The sequence below is a fragment of the Amaranthus tricolor genome, chromosome 12, assembly GCF_026212465.1.
Source record: "Amaranthus tricolor cultivar Red isolate AtriRed21 chromosome 12, ASM2621246v1, whole genome shotgun sequence".
Lineage (NCBI taxonomy): Eukaryota > Viridiplantae > Streptophyta > Magnoliopsida > Caryophyllales > Amaranthaceae > Amaranthus > Amaranthus tricolor.
The window spans coordinates 3,226,450-3,252,124 of NC_080058.1; the positions used below are offsets into that span (position 1 = coordinate 3,226,450).

General features: G+C 34.4%; 1 protein-coding gene across 2 annotated transcripts; it reads right to left on the reverse strand.

The window, feature by feature from the left end:
* Nucleotides 1-5,899: 5,899 nt before the first annotated feature.
* Nucleotides 5,900-12,344, reverse strand: LOC130796923 (beta-glucosidase 24-like). Of its 2 annotated transcripts, none has more exons than XM_057659357.1 (13): nucleotides 12,087-12,344; nucleotides 11,626-11,695; nucleotides 11,262-11,320; nucleotides 10,845-10,920; nucleotides 10,146-10,223; nucleotides 9,961-10,048; nucleotides 9,366-9,618; nucleotides 8,711-8,826; nucleotides 8,306-8,523; nucleotides 8,189-8,220; nucleotides 7,904-8,006; nucleotides 7,208-7,316; nucleotides 5,900-6,390 (listed from the first exon to the last, which is right to left on the reverse strand). In XM_057659357.1, exons 1-13 carry the CDS (start codon nucleotides 12,276-12,278, stop codon nucleotides 6,222-6,224), a joined length of 1,563 nt encoding a protein of 520 aa, XP_057515340.1. In that variant the 5' UTR covers nucleotides 12,279-12,344; the 3' UTR covers nucleotides 5,900-6,221. The 2 variants fall into 2 exon arrangements, with proteins under 2 accessions (XP_057515340.1, XP_057515339.1); XM_057659356.1 differs by having other exon boundaries at nucleotides 5,903-6,393.
* Between the last annotated feature and the right edge of the window lie 13,331 nt (nucleotides 12,345-25,675).

The following is a 25,675-nucleotide window of genomic DNA, read 5'->3' on the forward strand; positions in this document are numbered from 1 at the left end:
CCCTCTCACCCTCTATTATAATGCTTTCTACCCTCCTCACCAGGGCGGCGAAACTAGTAATAAAGGAAACGAGAGAAGCAAGATGGCCAAAACACCCAAAGGTAACCTAAGAGGACATCAGTAGTTTAAAACATGGATATAGTGCCTCCAACTACCCCTATCCCTAGTCAGAGCCTCATAGAGGTTTAATTCATGTAAATCAACTCTTATTTGCTCATCCCAAGTTCTCCTGGGTCTTCCTCGACCCCTTTCACCCTTTATTATAATACTTTCTACTCTCCTCACCGGGGCGGCGAAAGTCTTTCTCTGCACTTGTCAAAACCACCTTAATCTATTTTCCCGCATTTTTCGCGAAATAGGGGCTATTCCTAGCTTGTCCCTAAACTCTTGGTTCCTAATTCGATCCATCAATGTGTGCCCACACATCCACCTCAGCATACGCATTTCTATGACTTCCATCTTATCTATTGGACTAAGAGGCCTTTATTTTGGAAAATAAGTTTTCTCGAAGCTTATTTTTGGAATTTTTTCCTCAAATGAGCTTATTTTCTCTTAAATTTCACTGGTGTAATCATACAATACTATAAAGATCTTGAAAAATTTCAAGTGGCATCCGTTAAAGAGGTATGACAATTGAAAAATATCATTGGACAAAAAATATCTACATGGTATATTGGTTCCTTTTTAATTAGTAATAGCATCACTAAAAATGGTAATGAATAAATTGAAACATGTAACAACAATCATACAATATTGTAAAGATGTTGGAAAATTTCAAGTGACATCGTTTAAAAAGGTATGACAATTGAAAAAATATCATTGGATAAAAATATCTACATGGTATATTGGTAGGCATGGCCACGGGGCGGGTTACCCGGAACCGAACCGGTCCCGAACCGCTTGGAACCGGAACCGGAACCGGAACCGTTTGCGACAGGTTCCGAACCGCCCCGAACCGCGAAACCGTGAAACCGCCGGAAAAAAGTCGCCGGAACCATGAAACCGCCGGAAAAAACCGTCGTGAACCGGGCCAAAAAAACCCGCGGGTTGGAACCGGAACCGGTCCGGGAGAACCGGTCCAACGGTTCCATGGAACCGGTTCTGGAACCGGAACCGGGACCGGTCCGGTTGAACCGGCTCAACGGTTCCATGGAACCGGAACCGGGACCGGTCCGGTTGAACCGGCCCACCGGTTCCATGGAACCGTTGAGCCAAACTAGCCGTTAGAGAGCCGTTGGAATCCATCTTATAAATACTCATCACTTTCAATCATTTTCATTCACAACTCATCTCTTCTCCTACTCTCTCTACTTAATTCTTTAATTACGCAATTATTCTCTTAATTACATAATTAGTCTTCTAATTATTTCTTAATTTAGTTAGTTACATAATTAATCATTTATTTATTTCTTAATTCTATATTTCTATTTTTACTTCTAAACTATCAATCATGTCTTCATTTTTGAAAAAAGCCACAAAAAAAGTTACTAAAGTGGCAAAATCATTGGGAGGTTCCAGTTCGTCCAAAAGAAAGGCCACTTCTACTCCGTCGGTATCAACAACACCCTCCATTAGTAATTATAATTATGAACATAATTATCCGGAAGGGTACGACCCGGAGCTACATAATTATGCAGAAGAAATGGAAAAAGAAATACTAATTGATGAAGAAGAAGAACAAGAAGAGGAACCAACGACCCCAATTGGGATAAATATATCTCGACAGTCATCAACAAGATCACATGAAGAACAAGGAGAACAACAACAACAAAGACAAGCTCGTGGTAAACGAGTCAATTTTCAAACTATCGGTTAGTTTTATAATTTTATTCTTCAAATTAATTAAACTTTAAATTATTTATTTATTTAATTTTAGTTTTATAATTTTAAATTATTTATTTAGATGAAGATGAACCAGTAAGACAACCTTTTCCGGCAATGCCACCTCCTAGTGGTAGAGCTGTTTCACATGTGTGGTCGTATTTCACAAAAGAACCAACCGAGAATCCAGATATTTTCTTATGCACTTGTCAAATTTGTGAAAGTCAAGGAGTAAAGCCCTTAGTTTCATACAGTTTCACCAGAGGTAAATACTTTTTAAGTTTTTTATACATACATAATACATTCATACATTATATATTCATATTTTATAAACATTTATTTACTGTGTTTTGTGAATACGTGTTAGGTGGTGGAACGGGATCTTTTAACAAACATTTGGCAAAGAAGCATGGAATCACAAAAGAAACTCATGCAGCAAGCGGCAGCGGGACCACAAGTGGAAGCCGACAGACACAATGGGACATTCCCAACACAGGTATGCCTTTTAGATATAATCGTAATGACATGATTGATGAATTTTCTAGGTATGTAATTTGTGATGAATTGCCTTTTAACCACGGTGAAAGTAGGGCATACGAGCGTCTCACTAGACAACAATTGCAACCACAATATAGAGCAATCCCTAGGAGCACTCTTAAAAGACGCACAATTAAATTATACGAATCAATGCGCTATGAATTAGTTGAAATGTTTAAATCGTTTAATGGTAGGGTTAGCATAACAACTGACATTTGGTCTGCTCCCCCACATTTAGAACCTTATATGTGTGTAACAGCACACTGGATAGATCGAAATTGGATTATTCAAAAAAGAATAATTGCTTTTGAGACAATGCCAGAAAGACATACCGGTGAAAACATAAAATATAGATTAGTAGAGATATGTAGAGAATGGAACTTATTAGATAAAATATTTTGTTGTTCAACTGATAATGCAACCGCAAACATTAAATGTATAGAACTTTTGTTTAACGAACCTGCCTTTAGTTTAATCCTTGGGGGTAGCTTATTACACATACGTTGTTGTGCGCATATAGTTAACTTTTCTTGTCAAGTAGGCATAAAACAATTAAGTGAATTATTAGAACCAATTAGGGATATAGTGAAATGGCTTAGGACCGGAAAGATAAAAAGAAGATATAAACAATTATGTGACCAATACCAACTTAAAAAAGTGTATTGGTCATTAGATACTCCTACACGTTGGGGCTCAACCAACGATTTATTAAGAAAGGCGATTGCTTATCGCCCAGTAATAACACAAATATATAGTGAGTATACAGATAGTTTCATAGCTGATGCAACTTGGGAATTAGCAATAGGTGTACATAACATATTAGAAGCGTATGACCACGCGACTAAGATTTTTTCTTATGTTTATGAACCGAACGTTCACTTAGTAATAAGTGAATGTATTACTATTTTTTATCATCTACTTAAACATACACATGAAGATACTAACCCACAATTAAGGCCGATTCTTGCAGATATGATGGAAAAATGGAAATCATATTTTACCGATTTTCCTTATATTTATGGAATCGCAACCATTTTGGACCCACGTTTTAAAACTGAGGTCCTAACTAAAGTAATAGGATTTTATTATCAATCGTTAGATCGCCCGTCTTCTGATGTACAATATTATGTAGGAACATGTAAAAAATATTTAGCTGAACTGTATGATTTTTACGCTAGTGTATATAACCCGAAACGCGATATGTCTAGGCGTGCTAGCGTTTCGGCTCGTCCCACTTTCTATAATTCAGTAATAGCTAACATAATGACTCAAGATGATAGTTTTGTAGGATCTTCTTCTTCCTCGACCACATATTTAGAACTAGATAGTTATCTTAAACACCACTTTGAAATAGACCCAAGTGTCTATAATATTTTGGAGTGGTGGAAAGAAAAATCTGTTAAATTTCCCATTTTATCGAGAATTGCAAAGGATGTCCTTGCAATTCCCGCGTCAACTATTGCGTCGGAGTCTGCTTTTAGTGCAGGTAGAAGAGTTTTGGATGAAAAGCGATCTCGTCTTGCTCCACATAGTATTCAAATATGTGTTTGCAAGAAAGATTGGGATCAAGCTGAGATTCGAACACAAGGACTAAGGAACGATGATGATCAAGACGACGATGATGATCCATGGATGATGATGGATACAACTTCATCATCGTCAGGAGGAGAGTCAGCGGAAGCATCTAATCAACCACATGATGATGACGAAGACGAATAGGATCAATCCGACAAGCGACAACGATGAATCAACACTCAACAACTATAAATAAAAGGTATGACAAAGAACTACGTGGGCTTTGATTCCTTCGGGATACGTAGGCAGCTTAGTATTCATTTGGGTACTAGGTTCAAGTCCATTTTCTCCCTCTTTTTTTATTAATCATCTTTATCGACATTATCATTGATTCGTTTCTTATTAATTTATTTTTTTCCATTCTTTTTAGTAAATATTTCAATAACGATGACAACTTGACATGCAATGAATTTCGCTAATAATCAAGTAATCATCAAAGGTACGTCCGCGATATTATAGTATTTTTTTATTATACAAAAATTTAAAGAAAAAATTAAAATGGAACCGATGGTCCGACCCGCCCGTCCCGTGAGTTGGAACCGCCGGAACCGCCTCATGAACCGCCAAGGAACCGTTTGGAACCGCCCGGAACCGGAACCGTTCGCGACAGGTTCCAAATGGAACCGGAACCGGGTGGAACCGGAACCGAATGGAACCGGAACGGAACCGGACCAACCCGGACCGTGGCCATGCCTATATATTGGTTACTTTTTAATTAGTAATAGCATGAATAAAAATGGTAATGAATAAATCGAAACATATAACAATAATAGGAAAATAAATATAGGAAAACTTTTGATCTAATCTTTTGTATTAAAGATGAAAATTAAGATTAAAAGATTATGCACAAATATTTTAATGACTTAATTGGCTCTAACTTTTGAGAGAACATTATAATATAAAAGATTATCACAAGTTCATAATTTATGAATATCAATCACAAATTAATAATTCCTGTTTGAATTTATGATTGATTTAATATAATATTTTTTTCTTTATTTTTATAATTTAACTAATAATTTAACATAAAAAATATGTACAACTGTTATGATATAACTTGTCAGCCCAATTAGAGACGGTCTCTCAAAGAGACCATCTGTCATACGAATTTGTGATAAAATTAATGTGACAGAAATTAAACATTAAAAAAAAGGATTTAGATATATATATATATATATATATATATATATATATATATATATATATATATATTATTGCTTAAATATGTTCGTTTGGTGTTTGTAAATGACAATAAAATAATTTTTATTTTTAAGGTTATTTACAATATTATACCTTAAAAATTAAGTACAATCTCTAACTTTTCAATAGATTTTATATTAATCAAAAGATTAATATATCCGTATATTATACGGGCACATATACTAGTAATCTTAAAATAAAAAGTTTATATTTTCATAATTTGTATTAATTGTAGTATTATTTAACTTATGTATAAGACTCATTTAACAATGAGAGTGTCGCATACAATAATTTGTAATTGACTACAATTCAATTAGAGTTGGTTTTGTAGTCTTCCTTTGTACAAATTTATTTGATATACTTTTCACATTTTGTTCTTTTGATATTAAATTATTTTTTATTTGGATTGTAAATTCACATTCTCTCTTCTAATTGCATTCAAAAACTTTTATTTTCTAATTTCGTTCAAATGTCATCTATTGAATGCCTTATTCTATGAGTACAAATAAAAACCATACCCCTTTCCTAATGTGTTAATCTCGTGAGGCCAAAGAGTAGTAGTTAGTTGAAAATAGATTTTATTTAGTATATGGTAAGCTGAGTAAATAATGAACAAACCTTATATTAAGAAAGTGATACATACTTTAACTAATACAAGATCTGATTCTTACTTAAAGGTATCTTAAACAATAACTAATTGTGAAGAGTTTCTAAATAATTTTAGACTAGATTCAATCAAAACATGATACCAACTCAACAAGATGTAACTAAGATAATTGATACATGGTGCAAAAATAAGACTACGTCACCATATCGCAACTGTACTATAAATGCCTTTGAGTTCATAGCAATTGAAAATATAGACTGTATTGACCATGAAATTGCCCGCATTGACTGCAATATTCGTTTTGCACCCATTACCGCAACTGTATTTTTGCATTATGAATTAATATTCGCGGTAGCATAAGCATAGGCATTACAAAAGTTGAGCCCTATGTGAAAGTTAAAAAAAAAAAAAGTTTGTGCAGGCTGTTTCCTTAAAGCAGAAGAATGGAACAAAAGTCTTTACAAGATGAAATGATGAATAATTATTTATGAAGGAAATTCTTGAACCATTTAGCAGAATTCTTGGGGTATCGTTTAAGTCCATTTTTGTAGTCGATATAGTTGATGCCAAACCGAACTGTGTAGCCAGAACCCCACTCAAAGTTGTCAGAGAATGACCAAGCAAAATATCCTCGCAATTTAACTTTATTCCTGCTGAAATTCAGAACATAAACCCACAGTCAGGAAAATCTTATTACATTGGTCCATAGCAAGTGTCATATGATTTGCTAATCTCTTTGCAAATTGCAAAACGAGAAAAGAGAATTATGCTATGTTTTGGGTTATTTTTGAGTTATTTTAAGCAAATCGCGAATTATCCCGTCAATGCTTGATTTTAAGTTTTAATACAGTCTATGATGTGTTTTGGCAAAAAAAAAAATTATTAGGCCGTGACAATGCGTCACATAATCTCACCGTGACCCACTCTTATGGACACGGAACATCCGTGACAATGTGCAATTGATTGATATTTACTTTGGATAACATGTCATTTGTTCATTATTTTTAGGAAAAATTGTCGAAAATAATCCAACCTTTCACTCATCTGTTATGAATAATCTCACCTACTAATCATTTTCATAATTACATCTTTAATACGTATTTGCTCTCAGCATACTTAGTGTGGGAAGGGAGGGGTGGGTCAGTGATGGTTCAATGGTGGGGTTGTGGTGGTTCAGGTCAATGGATATGCTAAGAGCAAATACATAGCAAAGATAGGATTATTAGATAATAATCTAAAGGTGAATTATTCGCAGCGAATAAGTAAAAGTTAGGATTATTTTCGACAATTTTCCTTATTTTTACTTTGGTCCCTTGAGGATAGGCCAAAGATACTTCCACTTTGGTTCCCTGTGATTTAACTGATTTTCCTTTAAATTTAAAATATGTTTAGTTTAATTAAGGCCGTACAGTTAATTAATATAGGTCTCTCATGAAAATAACAGATTCTGAAGAAGCACCAACTTACCTGACAGCTCGTTGTATGAAGGCTAGGTAACTATGATAGTAGTGAATTCTCATACCATCAGCTAAGGCTTCCTTAAGAGACAATCTGGCATCATTTGCCTCATCAATGCCTACAAAGCACAAGCAGCATCTTAACTATTTAATATCGGTAACTCATACCAATGGGCAATGGTAATAGAATAATTGTATAAGGGAAGTATAAAAAGAGATTCACTTGGAGCAACCAGTTAGACAAAAATGTGAATAAATTCAGAGTTAAAGCATCAAATCAAAATGATATTACTGGATTCTAACAAAGAATCACCTCCTTTTTCCATCACTCGAAACCAAATACATCAGAAAATAGACCAAGAATTAAACTAAGGGGTGTTTGGTATGACAAATGGAAATGTAATGGAAAGGAAATGCATAAAGAGAGATAAGGGTAACATTAAATGTTATTATTATTTGTCGTTTGGTATAAAGAGATGCAAGGGAATGAGAAAAAGCAAAAGAACCAAAGAAAGGAAATTGGTTTGTAGTAAAAATGAGTGATAACAATTTGAAGGCATTTATTACCTTTTTGAAAGGGAGTGGCTATACCTTTACCTACTCAACTTTTGACCCAAGTTTTGCCGCTGGTTAAGTGAATCCCTCAATTGAACCTAAAAGGTTCATACCAAACACCCCCTAAACAGCTAAACATAATGCTACTCACCATTTTCTGTAATGTAAATGATTGGATCTTTATACTTTTGCTTTATATGCACTAGTAGGTCATAAATCCCTCTAGGATAAACATAAAGCCAATCTGAAGCAGCCTGCAAAGACAAGCACAATTAAGTTATTTGAATTAGTTTCTTGTCTTCCAAGGAACATATTATAGTAGGCCCTGTGTCCTTGTGGATGCAATATATTCACAAGAAAACAGTCGGCACAAAAACTCGATCAAATATATTTAGAAGATTCCTGAGGTCCTCTTAGTCACTAGTCATGCACATACCTTTGGACCTATAGGAATACCATTTCGTTCCGCTGCAAAAGAAATATGATTGTGTTACAATGGTGTGTTTTTTTGCAACATATCAAATCAGAAGCATTGAAATTCTACATGACTCACATGTGAGATTAGTGAGAGAATCGGTATTATAGCTGGGCTTTCCGTTTTTTAAACTAGGAGCATACGCCGCATAACTACTAGTGTAATGATTCAAGCCGAGGAAATCATATGACCCTCTTAGCATTAGAGACTGCTCCTTAGAAAACTTCGGCAAGCGATTGCCCACAAGAGAACGCATTGAACGTGGGTAGTCACCATAGGTTATTGGGTCCATATACCTATTAACAAGGATGGAATATTTAAATGATTATAAGCCATACAATTGAGTCAGGGATCAACAAAACTACTATTGACAAACATTTCTGAAAGTATAAACATCATAGAAGAATTTATATCTGCAAGAACAATAATTAAGGTCCGATTTTCTGGACCTGTAATCAATTTATCAATTTATTACATACTCACCACCCAAACATAAAGTCAAGAGCTCTAAGTGCCGAATTGCGGTTATGCTTCGATGGAGAAACGGGAACAAACCAATTTGTATTCAGAGCAACGCCAATCAGACCTTTCTGAGATGCCTACAATGATCACAAAAGCAGTTACAAATATTTAGAAAGCCTCCGTACATGTGGTTTATCAGCATATGATAGTATACAAGTTTTGATCCAGAAAACACATATTCCCAGTTGGAAACTAAATGTAAAAAGAAAACCCATATTGTATTAAAACTAAAAACCTCATCATGAGATGTAGTCAGTCTTGCTCTTACTTATGGACTTGTGGGTTATGATTATTGATTAGTATATGAAGTGAGAATCAAATAAGTTTGACAAAAAGCAATGCGGCAAGCTAAGAAACAGACCTAAAGAACAAAGGAAAAGGCCATTGAATTACAAAAAAAATGTTGAACCATATTCCAGGTTTTACTCCAACAAACCAACTATACTAATCTTCTGATCATAGTCCAATAAAATCTACTTGCACTCATAACAAACCAACTATACTAACCAATAAAACTAGGTGCAGCAACGATTTTGTTGTATTTGAATACAGATCAGTAAATAATGAGTTATACGCATTTATTCCAAATGGAAAAGATTGAATAGTGAAGTAAAACCTGATATTTTTTTCTATAAATATGAACAGCTGCAGCATGAGCAAGAAGCTGGTAGTGAGCAGCCAGATAAGGGTGTGTGGCAAAATCAATTATGCATTTATCAGGGTCTGACTTAGGGCACTGTTTCGATGAATAGATTCCAGTTGAAAAAATTCCTGTACTGTAGCTCCATGGTTCATTAAGTGTAATCCAATGCTTCACCTTGGAACCAAATTCTCTAAAACATAAATCCGAATAGTCACGAAAATCATCCCTGTCAATTAAGACAATAATGTAAAAAATCACTATAGTCAACAGATCAAATACTAATACAAAGAAAACTATTGAATGCAAGGAAATACAACTCTCAAACCAGTACTTAAGTGATGCCCTGAAAGAAATCAGTTGACTCTTTTATTAAGGTCTTGAGAATGAAAACCCGTTTAAATAAGGCAGGTCTGAGATTGTTTTAGATATTTCAACCTTTGAATGATAGTACTAATCTAGCATCTAATGTGTTTTACAATATTTCTAGTACCATACTAGCTTTATGCTCCAAGCAGATCGTGAACTACTACGATAATACAATGGTTGTTTATAAAACCAAAAAACTTACACTATTTGAGGGCTAAGAAAACCACCATATTCATCTTGCAATGACTGAGGAAGATCCCAATGGAAAAGTGTAATAAATGGTTGTATTCCTGTCATGATGCACACAGCAACATGGCAATTACAATACTGGAACTAGGATTGACGAAAAACAAAATTGGATATTTCAAAGTCTGACAGAGTATAAACCATTAGCCAAGAGTTCATTAATAAGGTTGTGGTAATACATCAGTCCTTTGTTGTTCACACCCTTGCTTACTTTTCCATCTGAAAGTAACAAAATCACCAGTCATTTATGGACATTAAGGAGAAGAGGTAAACACAATAGTTCACATAATTTCCATGAGTAAAAAAAGCACTCCGAGATTGTCGCTTTGAGCGCTATACAACAGTTCATTATCCCAATCATAGTGCAAAAGTTGGTTTTGGTCGCAACTGTGGCAATGGTGACGATGCGGTTGTGGTACTACCAAACATCAAACTACGAACTGGCCTAAAACACGGTTTTTGATACCTTTACGATGCAAGTAGTATTGGATAAGTAGACTTGAAAACATTTATGACCTGGTTAATACAATAATATGCAACCTTGTTTTTGTAGAATGAACACAATTCTATTGAGTGACCCCCAGCTAGGCAGGGTGAGTGACATACAACATGTTAGCAGAAAACTACAAGCAGGTGCTAGTAAAGTCCATCAAAAGCATGTAACCTTCTACACACATCTACAGGTTAGGCATTGATACTTTGATATTGTCATCGACACAGGTATTATTTTGTACACAGCTAATCTATCATTGCACTAGACTTATTTCTAACCATTTTCATTACCAATTCATATTCACACCTTAGGAATTTCAATTTATATAGTTAAGATAAGAACCATACAGGGCAATATTCTGGGCCATGAAATGGAAAACCTGTAAGCATCCACTCCCATTTCCTTCATGATCTTCACATCTTCCTACAACATAAGCATCTGAGTTAAAATTACAAATAATTATTTCCCTCCTTTTCGGGTTAATTTTGAAAAGAAGACTTTGAGGTTAGACAGGAATCCAATAAAAAAACTCTCAACTAGGTATGATATTTCCAATAATAGATTTTGGTTTTGAACAAACTAAAATCAGTAATTAAGATCAAATTATATGACTCCCAACTAATCTATCCTTAAAAAGGGGATGGAGCTCAAAATTTGAAATTCAGAAACATCTAAAGTAGTAACCACTCATCACATGTATTATGCATTTCAGGGTAAATTCACATTGACATAATGACATAACAAACAAACAAGTTATTACACACCTTATAACGATGGTATGAATCAACTGCCACATCGCCATTATTTCCATCAGCTATCTTTCCTGCTCAAAATCATCACTAGCACCTTTCAACAAACACTTCATATGCTGGATAAATATTGCATAGTATTTCACATTATAGTGTAATTTGATTTTAAATTAATAGTGATGATATGACTGTATTCGTGACTGTTAAATATAGATTCTATCAATTTTATAGCCCAACGAGCCCAGGGTCTCACTCAAAGCAACCTCCATATCTATTGACACAGACCTGATCATGACTCCAACCCCCCCCCCCCCCCCCCCCCCCCCAAAAAAAAAAAAAACTTAATTGACACCCAAAAATTATATCACAAAAAACTCACCAGGAAATTTATGGGTGAAAGTATCCCATATACTGGGCCCTTTTCCATCTTCATAAGCTGCTCCCTCAAACTATGTAAAAGAAAAAAAAATCATGATTGGAAAAATGTTACTGGCTCAAAAATCCCATTCAAAAATTATATGATCTGATGAATTTTAGAAATAAGTCTACATTTTTCTTTGATTTTACTTTTGACATGCATTGGAAACCAACTTTAACACTTAAACAGCATGTCACTTGTTAAAAAAAACCCATTCAAGAATGAAAAATCACATATTCTGATAAATTTCAGGAAAATTTCTCCACATTTAGATTTAAAACTCATGAGTATAAAAAGAACCCATTTTAGCAACTTAAAAATACTCCACTTTTACTTAAAATGGCATTATCATTTTATCACATTAATGATTAAACATTTTTTAAGTTTATAAGCTTTGGAAATAAAAAAAAAATGTGGATTACCTGGTAAGCAGAAGAAGCTGAACCAAAGATAAAACCAGGAGGAAAACTGGTACGATTAAGGAAGCTAATCCCCTGATTAATACCAATGTTGTTGTAATCATTATTAACACCATTAACAGTAATAAAGCTTAAGCTATCAAGTGTGAATAGAGCTAAAAAGAAGGGAAGAAGTTTGAATGGAAGAATCTTCATTATTTCCTTGAGTGTTTGGGCAAGACTCACTGTAACACTCGCCACTTAGTAGGCGAGTTTTGTTGGTTTTCACTTTCAGAGCATCTTGGTTCTTTTTAAATACTTTTCCCGTTTTCCGATAGTTTTTTTATTTTTTTTTTTAAAAAAAATATTATTTTTTTATTTTAAAGTAATGAAATGGTGAAATTTCAAATGGGTTTCATTTTCGAATGATTTGCCTAAGTAGTGTTGGAAAATAAAAAAATTATCAATTGGAGGTTCACTAAAATTTATTTCCCAAACTGGTGTTCATTAAGAAAAAAAAATTAATTAACTTTATTTGATTGTGGTTCAGAAAGTTCCAAATCTATTAAATTTCTCCCAAGCAAACTAAACCAAAACTAAATTAATTTCAATTCGAACAGTAAGCCTATTTGTTTTCTCAAATCTCTAAACTAAACATCAGTACGACTGACGACGGAGTACTCGAAGAGACTGATGACAACCACCATCCACGCCAACCGCCAGCTTTCCACCACAGCCGCCACCTATACCAATCACCGCAGTCTAAATCCACCGTTCTAATAGAGATTTTTTTTTTCCAATGTGCAGTGCAATGGAGGTAATTATCAGATTTTCATCTCTATTTTATTGATTTTCATCAAAAAGATGATGCTAACAACAGATCAAAAGGGTACGCTATCTTCGACAAACATCTTTATTGATTTTGACTTTTGGACTTGACTGAGATTTTTGGTTGTATGTAGAAGTATTTTTTAGGATATTTTACTTTTTCTGTATGACTTGTGGGATTTTTTTAATATGTTTACGCATATATTTATTTGATAAAACAGCTTTATCCTCTTGCAGGTTTGCAGGTTTGAAATTATCAAACCAAAAATGTAGCTTAGTAAAATTATTTTATTATATGAACACCATTTTGAAAATTAAGTTTTAAAGAACACTAAAGTTGAAACTTTTTTATTTTTCAACCCCAATTAGGCAAATCATTCTCCATTTTTAAAGAAATGGGACCCACACACTCACCTCATCTATTCATATATGAGTTCTTTATTAATTGCCCTTTTTATTCTTATTTACTTTTTTATTATTTACTCTTATTCTACCTATAAGTCCTATTTATTTTTTTGTCACTATTTATTTATTATTTTTAATTTGTATTTTATTCTTAACTTATAAGTTAAAATATAGTCATGTGAGATATTGTTTGATTCGTCTTAATACGAAGATTGTTAATATCAAGAACAATTAGAGTTATCAAGGTTTAAAATATTGCCTCAACAAATAAGAAAAACTAAATGAAATTAATGGGTTGAATAGGAGATAAAAACTAAATGAAATTAATGGGTTGAATAGGAGATAAAACTAAATAAAATTAATGGGTTGAATAGAAGGTAGTATGTGCTTATTTTTTTAAAAAAGTTATTTGGTTGCTTCTTCCTTAAGAACCTATCTCTTGTCAACTCTATAATTCGCACAAACTCAAGGTTTGATTGAAACATATGAATTTCTGTTTTCATTAGATAGAAAGTTACAGAAATACGTATACTAAGTTAGATGTGTGGTAACATAATAATTGTTATGAATGGTAGTATACTAATGATCATGAATGGTAGTATACTAATGTGTGACTTGAGTACACTTTAATGGGATGAATTCATGAGTGTGACTCTTGGTTGATTGGTAACTAAATGGGTATAATTATGTGTGGAGTATTCATGGTGAATTATGTGGGTTAATGAAGATTAATGAAGAAAATGAAAAGGTTGATTTATTGTATACTCGATCAGAATTCTAACAGAGGAATCAGTAAGGTCGCTCGACCGAGCGAGCTCCGCTCGACAGAGCGAGTCCTTTTTTGGTTAGTCGAGCAGTCAGACAGAATGCTCCAGATTTTGCTGCTTCTCGCTCGACCGAGCCGCTCGACCCGAGCGAGCTCTCTGATCAGTCGAGCGGTCTCTCTGATATGCGTGGGAAGCTGATTTTTGGCCTTCCAAGTTCCTAGAGTTATTTCATTGTATTCATTATTCAATATTAACTATGTATTTATGTGAGCCATTCATCTTCAAGTACCTAGTACTATAAATAGGGCTCTCATACCCACACTTCAAGTATGAAAAACACATCAAACACAACCCCTAAGCCAAACACATAGCCTATTGTTGTTATCTCTATCTCAATTGTAATTCTTCATATTGAAGTGTTGTTTGTATTCATTTGATATAATATAAACATAAACTACACACCACGGAGGACGTAGCCATCATTGGGTGAACCTCCTTAAATCTTTGTGTCCTTGTTTGTTACTTTGTCAAACTTAATTTTGTTCATTGTTGTTTGTTCTTAACATCGTAAGTATTTGGCGATCGTTTTCAATTGGTATCAGAGCCACGTTGATTTTGCGGTGTTTTAAGAAATTATTACTTGAAAATCATGACTACAATGAAGCTCGATATTGAGAAGTTTGATAGGAATGTAAACTTTGGCTTATGGCAAGTCAAAATGAGAGCCATTTTGATTCAAAATGGTGTGCACAAGGCGATTGATGGTGTAGATAAGATGCCGGAAGGAATGTCCGCATCGAGATGGGAAGAGATAGATTCAAAGGCATTGTCGGCAATTCAATTATGCCTTTCCAATGAAGTTCTAAGAGAGGTTGTTAAATAAACAACAACTAAGAGTATGTGGGAGAAATTGGAATCACTCTATATGGCCAAGAGTGTTACCAATAGGCTACTTTTGAAGAGTAGACTCTACGATTTACGCTTGGAGGAAGGTAAACCTTTAAAACCTCACTTGGATGAGTTTTGTTCCATTGTTATGGATTTACAAAACATTGATGTCAAGCTTGATGATGAAGACTTGGAAATTTACCTTTTATGTTCTTTACCCCCTTCTTATAAAAATTTTAGAGAAACTCTACTTTATGGTAGAGATAATTTGAGTAGTGATGATGTGAAGAGTGCCTTGACACAAAGGGACCTTATTGATACACAATTATCACAAAAGTCACAAAGCAATGCTAGTGATGGGTTGTTTGTGAGAGGGAGGTCAAAAGAGAAAGGTTCCACTAATGGGAGTGGAAACAAGGGTAAAGGGAGGTCCAAGTCTAGTAGGCCAAATAAAAATAAAACTTGTAACTATTGCAAGCTTAAGGGCCACATCAAGAAGGATTGTTGGAAGTTAAAAAAGAAAAATGAGGAAGAGGCTAGGGAAGGAACTAGCAATGCCAATGCTAGTTATGTGAATGATAGTGATGATGGTGATGTTCTCGTTGCCACTCATGAGTACAAAGGTAATGACGAATGGATTCTTGATTCGGGGTGCACATTCCACATGACTCCCAACAAAACTTTCTTCCATACTTATGAAAGTGTTGATGGGGAAATGTTACCATGGGAAACAACACTACTTGTAAGGTTGTTGGGATTGGGAGCATTAGAGTGAAGATGTTTGATGGGATTGTGAGGACCTTAACCGATGTAAGGTATGTCCCGGGCTTGAAAAAGAATCTTTTATCTTTGGGTACTCTTGATAAGATCGGGTGTAGAATCACTTGTGAAGGTGGAGTTATGAAGGTAGCCAAGGGTTCACTAGTGGTGATGAAGGGGAAGTTGAATGGGAGTTTGTATGCTCTTCAAGGTTCAACCGTTCTTGGCTCGGCGAATGTATCCACAAGCACAATGTCCGATCGTGACACCAAACTTTGGCACTTGAGGCTTGGTCACATGGGCGATAGAGGTATGTTTGAACTCTCTAAACAAGGTTTATTTGATGGCAAGAATTTTGGGAACCTTGGTTTTTGTGAACATTGTGTTTATGGGAAACACAAGAGAGTTAGTTTTAAACCCGCCATCCACAACACTAAGGGGATATTAGATTATGTCCATTCCGATTTGTGGGGGCCTTCTCGAATGCCCTCCCTTAGTGGTTGTAGCTACATGTTGACCTTTATTGATGATTACTCTAGAAAAGTTTGGTGTTATTTTATTAAACATAAATATGAAGTTTTTGATGTCTTCTTGGAATGGAAGAAGATGATTGAAAAGAAAACCGGTAGGAGCATCAAGACCTTAAGAACCGACAATGGTCTTGAATTTGTTGATAGTAAATTTCTCAAATATTGTGCTAATGAAGGTATCGTTAGACATAGAACGTGTGCAGGTCGTCCTCAACAAAATGGTGTTGCGGAGAGGATGAATAAAACATTGTTAGAAAGGGCAAGATGCATGCTAAATCAAGCAAATTTGGGGAAGCAATTTTGGGCCGAAGCGGTGGCTACGGCATGTTATTTGATCAACCGTTCTCCTAATACCGCCTTGAAGTTCAAGTCGCCACAAGAGGTGTGGTACAACACTCCGGTAAACTATTCTAGTCTTAGGATCTTTGGTTGTCCAGCTTATTTTCATGTAAATGATGGTAAGTTAGAGCCTAGAGCTAGAAAAGGCATTTTTGTGGGATATGGAGTGGGTGTAAAAGGGTATAGGGTATGGTGTAATGATTCAAAGAAAATTATTGTTTCTAGAGATGTTGTTTTTGATGAAGATAGCATGCTTGATGTACCTTTTAATAATGATAATAATGAAGCACAAGTGGAGGTTGAATCCTCCAATGTTGATGAAGAGAAAAATGATGATGTTCAACAAAGGTCTCCTCCTTTGTCCACAACTAGGCAAAGAAGGAAGATCGTGGCTCCAAGGAGGTATATTGAAGAGTGTGATTATGTGGTTTATGCTCTCAACATTGCTAGCGAAGTCGAAGGGTTGAATGAACCAAGTACGTACAAGGAGGCTATGGCCTCAAATGACTCAAGCAAATGGTTGATTGCTATGAAGCAAGAGATGGAATCTCTTAGTAAGAATGGAACTTGGGATATAGTTGTTGCACCAAAGAAAAAGAAAATTGTGGGGTGCAAGTGGATATTCAAGAGGAAGGAGGGTCCTTCTAGTGATGTTCCTCCTATCTACAAAGCAAGGGTAGTTGCAAAGGGATACTCTCAAATTGAGGGTATTGATTTTCACGAAGTTTTCTCTCCGGTCGTGAAACACTCTTCTATTAGGACATTGCTTGCTTTGGTGGCGATGGAGGATTTGGAATTACATCAATTGGATGTAAAGACGGCTTTTCTTCACGGTGAGCTTGAAGAAGAAATATTTATGAAGCAACCGGAAGGTTTTGAGGTAGTCGGTAAGGAGAATCATGTGTGTAGATTGAAGAGGTCATTGTATGGGTTGAAGCAATCTCCAAGGCAATGGTACAAGAGGTTTGATTCCTTTATGATTTCACATGATTTTATTAGAAGTTCTTATGATAGCTGTGTTTATCTTAAGAAGTTTGAAGATGGTTCTTTGTTATATTTGCTCTTATATGTTGATGATATGCTAGTAGCATGTAGTTCTTTGTTTAAGGTGGAGAACTTGAAGGAGTTGCTTTCAAGTGAATTTGATATGAAAGATCTTGGTGAAGCCAAGAAGATTCTTGGGATGGAGATTTTGAGAGATCGGGCTAAGGGTGTCTTATACCTTAGTCAAAGGAAGTACATTGAGAAAGTTGTGCAACGTTTCTCCATGGATGATGCTAAAGGTGTGTCTACTCCTCTTGCTTCTCATTTCAAATTGTCCAAGAATTTGTGTCCACAAACGAAGGAGGAAGAAGAGCAAATGGTAAGGATTCCATATACTAGTGCCGTTGGTAGCGTTATGTATGCTATGGTATGTTCTAGACCCGACATTGCTCATGCGGTGAGTTTGGTGAGTAGATATATGTCTAATCCGGGTAAGGGACATTGGGAGGCACTAAAATGGCTATTGAGGTATTTGAAAGATACTTCAAATGTTTGTCTCATGTATGGGAAAAATTCAAGTGAGCTAACCGGGTTTTGTGACTCGGATTATGGTGGTGATCTAGATAATAGAAAGTCCACAAGTGGGTTTGTGTTTACTTTGGGTGGTTCGGCGATTAGTTGGCAATCATCTTTGCAAGATGTGGTTGCTCTTTCAACAACCGAAGCGGAGTACATAGCCGTGGCCGAGTCGTTCAAAGAAGCAAAATGGCTTAAAGGTCTTGTTGGTGAAATGTGCAATAAAATGTGTGAGGTAAGTGTGCATTGTGATAGTCAAAGTGCAATTCATTTGGCTAGAAATCAAAATACATTTCATAGAAGATCCAAGCACATTGATATTAAGTATAATTTCATCCGGGATGAAGTTGAGCACAAAAGGGTGTTATTGAAGAAGATTGACACTACGGAAAATCCGGCCGACATGATGACAAAGTCATTACCTACTACCAAGTTTGAATTATGTGTTGACTTGGTAGGTTTAGCTCCTTGCTTGAAATAATGCCCTCTTGGGCATTTTGAGGTGTGTATGTTTTTTATGAAGTGAATTGATGAATGTTGAGACTTGGGTGAACTCAAGTCAAGGTGGAGATTTTTATGAATGGTAGTATACTAATGATCATGAATGGTAGTATACTAATGTGTGACTTGAGTACACTTTAATGGGATGAATTCATGAGTGTGGCTCTTGGTTGATTGGTAACTAAATGGGTATAATTATGTGTGGAGTATTCATGGTGAATTATGTGGGTTAATGAAGATTAATGAAGAAAATGAAAAGGTTGATTTATTGTATACTCGATCAGAATTCTAACAGAGGAATCAGTAAGGTCGCTCGACCTGTCCGCTCGACCGAGCGAGCTCCGCTCGACCGAGTGAGTCCTTTTTTGGTTAGTCGAGCAGTCAGACAGAATGCTCCAGATTTTGCTGCTTCTCGCTCGACCGAGCCGCTCGACCCGAGCGAGCTCTCTGATCAGTCGAGCGGTCTCTCTAATATGCGTGGGAAGCTGATTTTTGGCCTTCCAAGTTCCTAGAGTTATTTCATTGTATTCATTATTCAATATTAACTATGTATTTATGTGAGCCATTCATCTTCAAGTACCTAGTACTATAAATAGGGCTCTCATACCCACACTTCAAGTATGAAAAACACATCAAACACAACCCCTAAGCCAAACACATAGCCTATTGTTGTTATCTCTATCTCAATTGTAATTCTTCATATTGAAGTGTTGTTTGTATTCATTTGATATAATATAAACATAAACTACACACCACGGAGGACGTAGCCATCATTGGGTGAACCTCCTTAAATCTTTGTGTCCTTGTTTGTTACTTTGTCAAACTTAATTTTGTTCATTGTTGTTTGTTCTTAACATCGTAAGTATTTGGCGATCGTTTTCAATAATGAATAGATTAGGAATCAAGATTTTAGAGAGAAACTAAAGGTTACCCCTATTTTGGCAAAGATGCGTGAAAATAAATTGAGATGACTTGGGTATGTGCAGATAAAGACTTTTAACGTTCCCGAGAGTTGGATCAAAAGCATTATAGTTTAGGGCAAGAGAAATCGAGGAAGACCTAGGATAACGTTGGAAAAACAAATAAAGAACGACTTGCATGACCTACACATCTCTGAAGACCCGACCAGGGATATAGGTATTTGGAGGCACCTTATCCATGTCTTAGACTACTAATACTTTTTTGATACCAGTTGGTGTTCTTGTTTTTGACTTTACCTTTCTACATAGCATTCTTTTATTCGTTTTACTTATTTTATATTTATATGTATTTTGTTTATTCTTATGTTTTTTCTACTAAGGTTTTTTCTGTGGATTCATCTGTGAATCTTTTTCGAGCCGAGTGGCTCTTTATCAGCACTCTCCTTTATGGGTATGAATTTTCGCCTTCCATCCCTTCCCAGAATCTGATCATAGTTTCTATGAGAGGGATACACTGGGTATAGAGGTGTTCATGGGCGGGTAGGGGACTAGGTTTGCCCATAGAAACCTACCCACAGGCCTAACATTTTAAAAGCCCACCCGCTTTAGCGGACTTACTTTATTTGCCGCTACTCGCCCTCTTTATTTGCGAGCGGGACCCGCAGATAAACAGATTTTTATTTATAATTAATTAAAAACATCGTAATGTGATTTGGTCACATTCATTGCCAATATAAAAACTAAAAAAAATACAAAGCCTAAAGTTAATTCTTTACAACAATTCAAATAATATGATAGTACATTATCCAACGTTTTTTTTTTTTTTTTTGAGATGGCATTATCCAAAGTTAAGTTTGATATCATAAGAAAAATAGACAAAATTTGCAAAAATGGTATGCAAAATATTGAAAATAAGAATAATTAATATGCAACTCATAATTATAACGAACTCTAAAGAGCAAAAAAAGAAAAATTAAAGAAAAAAGTCAATTAATAAAGCATAAATATATCAATCTCATAAAATAAAGATTAGAAATTATATATATTTATAAAATAAGCGGGAGGACGGGTTCATCCGTGGGTATTATTTTTGTGCCGCTACCCGCCAGTTTAATTTAGCGGGTGAGTAGTACTCGCCAAAATTTAAAAAATTTTCCAAAATTGTTGTCCAAGCTCACCCGTTTTTCGAGTCTGGTGGGTAGCCCGTCCATGAACAACTTTAACTAAGTATGATAATGATGATGATAAATGTCAATCGATTAATTTGATTTTAACTTACAAAAGATTAAATTCGTTTGAATTAATGATGTAGGCAAAAATAAAAAATGTTGATCGATGAATTTCGTTTTAATAAAAATAAACAAAAATAATTTTGTTATAATTAACAACATAGACACAACCAATCAATTAATTTTGTTTTGATGGGAAAAGGTTTTAAAAATAAAATTCATGTTAATTAAAGTAAGCACAAAGTAGATACAATGCAGAACAAAAGAAGCATCCAAGTCCAATTGTTTACCTAACGTTACTCGATCAATTATGCTTCCACTCTACAATCCTATTCTGTTGTAGAGTATCTCTAATATACTTGTTTGCACCACTAAAACTTTTTCTCATAAAACTGTGATACTTCTATTATTTACTCTAAAGTGTTATCAACTTCAATAGTTTGAATAAATTTACCAAAATGTGTCTCTAAATCAGCATAAAATTGCTTAAAACAACTAAAAAAAATTAAACTTTTATTTAATCATAAATACCCATGTGTACCTAATGAAATCATCTATAAGAGTACTAAACCTAATACATTTAAATCTTGCCTTAAATTTCAGAGGTTCCAAATAACAATATGCAAAAGTTGAAAAGAATTACAAGTTGTTTTTATTGAACTTCTTGCAAAAGCATTTCTAATTTGCTTTTTCAAGGGGCAAATAGTACAAAGATGATCCTTGTTAACATTCTTTCTTACACGATAAGGAAACAAAAAACAATTTTGCTTAATTGGTAAATGGCTTAGCATTTTATGCCATAATTCGGCTTTATTTACACTTTCAGTGTTAGAAAACTGAACACTAAGACTAGCTATATCAACACTATTTGTGACATGTTGTTCTAAACACAAACTTTCTTTACACGCTTGATTCAACACTTAGTATAAATCTTATTGTACGTATTATCCTTTTGAATGTTAGGTGAAAAAGTAATGCTGAGTGAGAATAAAATTGGGATAAAATAGAGGATGATTGGGGTACCATAGAACATTTAATGTAACATTATTACATCGATAATTATATGTTACTTCATAAATCCGGTTATAATAGTAAATTAATCTTGTTACATACTAATCATAGTTTAAACTAATCGAATGTATTTTATCTCTATAATTTGTCTCAATTATATATATTTCCTCCGTTTTATAATACTTCCTACATTTTCTATTTTTGACAATTTCATATTACTTACTAAATTTTTATTTTTAGTAATAAAACAATCATTAACTTTTTTCCACTCTTCAATTAAAAATTAAAATTCAGGGTATAATTGTAGTTTATATATTATGCCAATCTTTTTTAAATTTTTGTGCCTATACAAATATAGCAACAAAAACAGAACATAGAAAATACAACAATTACACTTAATCAACCAATCAACCAATCAACCAATCAACCCATATGGAGACCTATAATGGAGGGTATTTGTTGTATTGTAGTGACTAGTTTGACCCGATTTGTGCCCATGCTCGAATAAGCAAATGAGATTTCAGAATGTATCTCAGTTCTTAGCATAATGAGGGAGGCCTTTTACGATAGCCACCTCTGAACCTTCCTAGAATAATCAGACCAATCAAGACATCTGGATGATAATTGAATTGCACCACCAACAGCAACAGACCAACCAACCCTAAACAAAAAACTATTCTTAGAAGTCTAAGTCCAGCTAGACGGCTTCAACACCCCTAAAATAAGGTTACTAATAAGCTCTACTTTCTACTCCTCCATTACGGCACAAAAATTAAGAAAAATAAAAAATTAGATATTTTTTAGTAGGTATTGTAAATGGGCTAAAATATAGGTTTTAATTTCGCAAAGAGAATTAAATTCTAGGTTGTAGTGAGGTATTATAGGTGAAGTCATGTGTAAAAATAATAATTGAATGAATATAATGAGATGAATTAAAATAATACTTCCCTCGTTTCATAATACTCATTGCATTTCAATAGTAACATCATTCATTTCTAATTTTGTTTCAGTAACTTGTGCATAAGAAATAATATAGTCATATAAAATTTCTTAGAGCCTAATTTTAAAAATATATAATTTTCATAATTCTTTGTTTAAAAAAAAATTTGATATCAAAATACATTAAGTTACACAAAAAAAATATAGCAAGTAGTGAATAGGGATGTATATGGAAAAATCAAGGGGCGGAAGTAGTATTTCTAGAATATAACACCAGCAAGTTGGAGTATATTTAAAAAAGAAAATTTGAAACAAATAAGTAAAAAGTTATAAAAAAGTCATATAATAACTAACTTTTGAAAATAATTCCTAAAGTAAATAGTTTTTATTCAAATTTGTGCTTTGATACCTGTTCGCACATACAAATAGCAGTTCATTACTGAATTGAGTCATGCAGTTCATTACTGAATTGAGTCACGCAGTTCATTATTGAATTGTGTCACTCCGCTGTTAGTAATAGCGGCGCATTGCTGAGCTGATTTCCTTTGACTCAGCTTAAAACTAAGCCGCTGTTATTAATATCAGGCGTTAGTTGACATAAATTCCAAGTATTTTGAAAATTAAATATGAAGAAAAATAAGTATTTATAGTCAACTATGATTGAATATGAAGAAATGGAAATAAAAATTGGGTAATGAAGAAAAATAAGAAAGATTTAAGAATAAACAAGATAAACGTATCTGGAATTTTGAAGATTTCAATCAGAAATGGGGGAAGTTCCAAATCCAAAGAATTAAAAAAATTTAAAGTTTTGAGGAGAGTGATAAGTTTAGGTCAGAAAAGATTAAATAAATGTGAGATGAGAATCGTGTTTGAAAATTGATTTGGGGTAACTGATTTGGAGAAGAAGTCTGGAATTTATGTCGACTAACACCCGTTGTTGATAAGAACGGCTTAATTTCTAAGCTGAGTCGAAGAAAGTCGGCTTAATAATGGGCCGCTTTTGCTAATAGTGGCTGATTGCTAAGCTGCCTTTCTTTGACTCAACTCAGTGATAGGCCTCTGTTTGTAAATGCGAACAAATACCAAAGCACAAATTTGGATAAAAACTACTTTGAGAATTATTTTCAAAAGTTGGCAATTATTTGACTTTTTTATAATTTTTGGCTTATTTGTTTCAAATTTTGGTTAAACAATGGAACCAAAAAAACAAATGTATATATGTGTATTATATTAGTTTATTATTAAAATTGACTGAGTATTGACCAATACTTACGACAAGAAAACTTTAAAGAAAATTTAAAAGAAACCCATAGTAAATAATAGGTTTATTGTTTACAAGAAAAGTGCAAAAATAAGGTCATATCATATTTGCCGTATCGTACAGATTTTAAAATTTATCGCACCGATATTATCCGTATCGTAAAGGTGTAAAAATACCACGTTTTTTGCCGTTTCAAGCGACATTTTATGGTTTAGGCCGGAAATTATATTAACCGCATCACTCCATTACCGTATAACCATGTCCGTTACGCAAATATGACCATTACCGTATTTTTATATTACAAAATTAATTAAAAATCGAACTCAGGACGTAGAATGCTAATTGAGAACTCATTATAAAACTAATCACCTAACTGCTCAATGCTCACATGATGAATCCAACTTCCCATAATTCAATCCATCAGTTTATTAGAAAACTAAAGCTGAACAGTTTTTTTAGATTTATTAAACAACTTGGGATATTTATTGACTAGCTCATAGCTTCATTGACTTCAAAGAGTTGAAAAACACGTCTCATATTCACTACTTAAGAACCCAAAATTAGAAAGGTTTTTAAGGGAAAAAAATCAATACAAAAGTTGCACCAAATAATTCTGAGACCAATCTCTAAGCCTATTTCTTGTACCATCTCCTTTTTAACAACACTAATAATCCTATTATTATCACCTGCTGATACCCAAAATTCTGGCAATATAAAAGTAGGACAATCTCTCACAGCCACCATTAATGGCTCTTCATGGCTTTCACCTTCCGGTTAATTCGCCTTCGGTTTTTATAAACTGCCCAACACCAACAATCTCTTCTTGCTTGCTATCTGGTATAACAACATACCCAACACTGTTTGGTATGCAAATTCGGGTAATCCAGTTCCTCAAGGATCGTTAGTAAAGTTAACTGCTGCTGATGGCCTAATTCTTAGTGATCCTCAAGGACATAACTTATGGAACACCAGTAATTGTTAAGAAGTTCCAATGTTGATTTTGATCATGCAATACTCAAGAATATGAAGAAATTTCAGAGAAGGAGAGAAAGAAAATCAGAGAAAGGGAAGGGATTAGTTTCTATTTTTATATCCCCTTTTATTTCATATATTTTTATGTCTATGGAATTACAAGAGAGAGACATTATATATATATTTCAATTACTATCTAAAATAATGTTGCTATTATTTTAAAAGAAACTAAGTATGGTTAACACCCCCCGCAAGTTGGAGGGTGATAACATCCCCAACTTGGAGATCAAAAATTGATGATCAGGTCCAGGAAGACTTTTGGTGAAAACGTCAGCCAGCTGGTGTTTTGTGGGAACATACGACAAACTGATTAGACCATCTTGCAATTTTTCTCGCACGAAATGACAATCAAGATCAATATGTTTAGTGCGCTCGTGATAGACTGGGTTTCTGGCAATGTAGATAGCAGCCTGGCTATCACATTTTAGGGGCACAGGAACAACATTAGGAATGGTGAACTCATGTAATAACCTAGTAAGCCATGCGAGTTCAGCTGTAACCCTGCGCATTGACCTATATTCAGCCTCTGCAGAGCTTAAAGAAACTGTAGTTTGCTTCTTACTTTTCTATGAAATAGGACTACCACCTAGAAGGATAAAGTACCCACTGACTGACCTTCTGGTATTGGGACAAGAGGCCCA

Coding starts and splice junctions, on each gene's coding strand:
- LOC130796923 (XM_057659356.1), bottom strand. CDS start 12,278: ATGAAGATTCTTCCATTCAAACTTCTTCCCTTCTTTTTAGCTCTATTC. Junction 10,224..10,844: donor ATGGCCCAGAATATTGCCCT/GTATGGTTCTTA, acceptor TGTTACTTTCAG/ATGGAAAAGTAAGCAAGGGT. Junction 9,619..9,960: donor TTTCTTAGCCCTCAAATAGT/GTAAGTTTTTTG, acceptor CTTAATTGACAG/GGATGATTTTCGTGACTATT.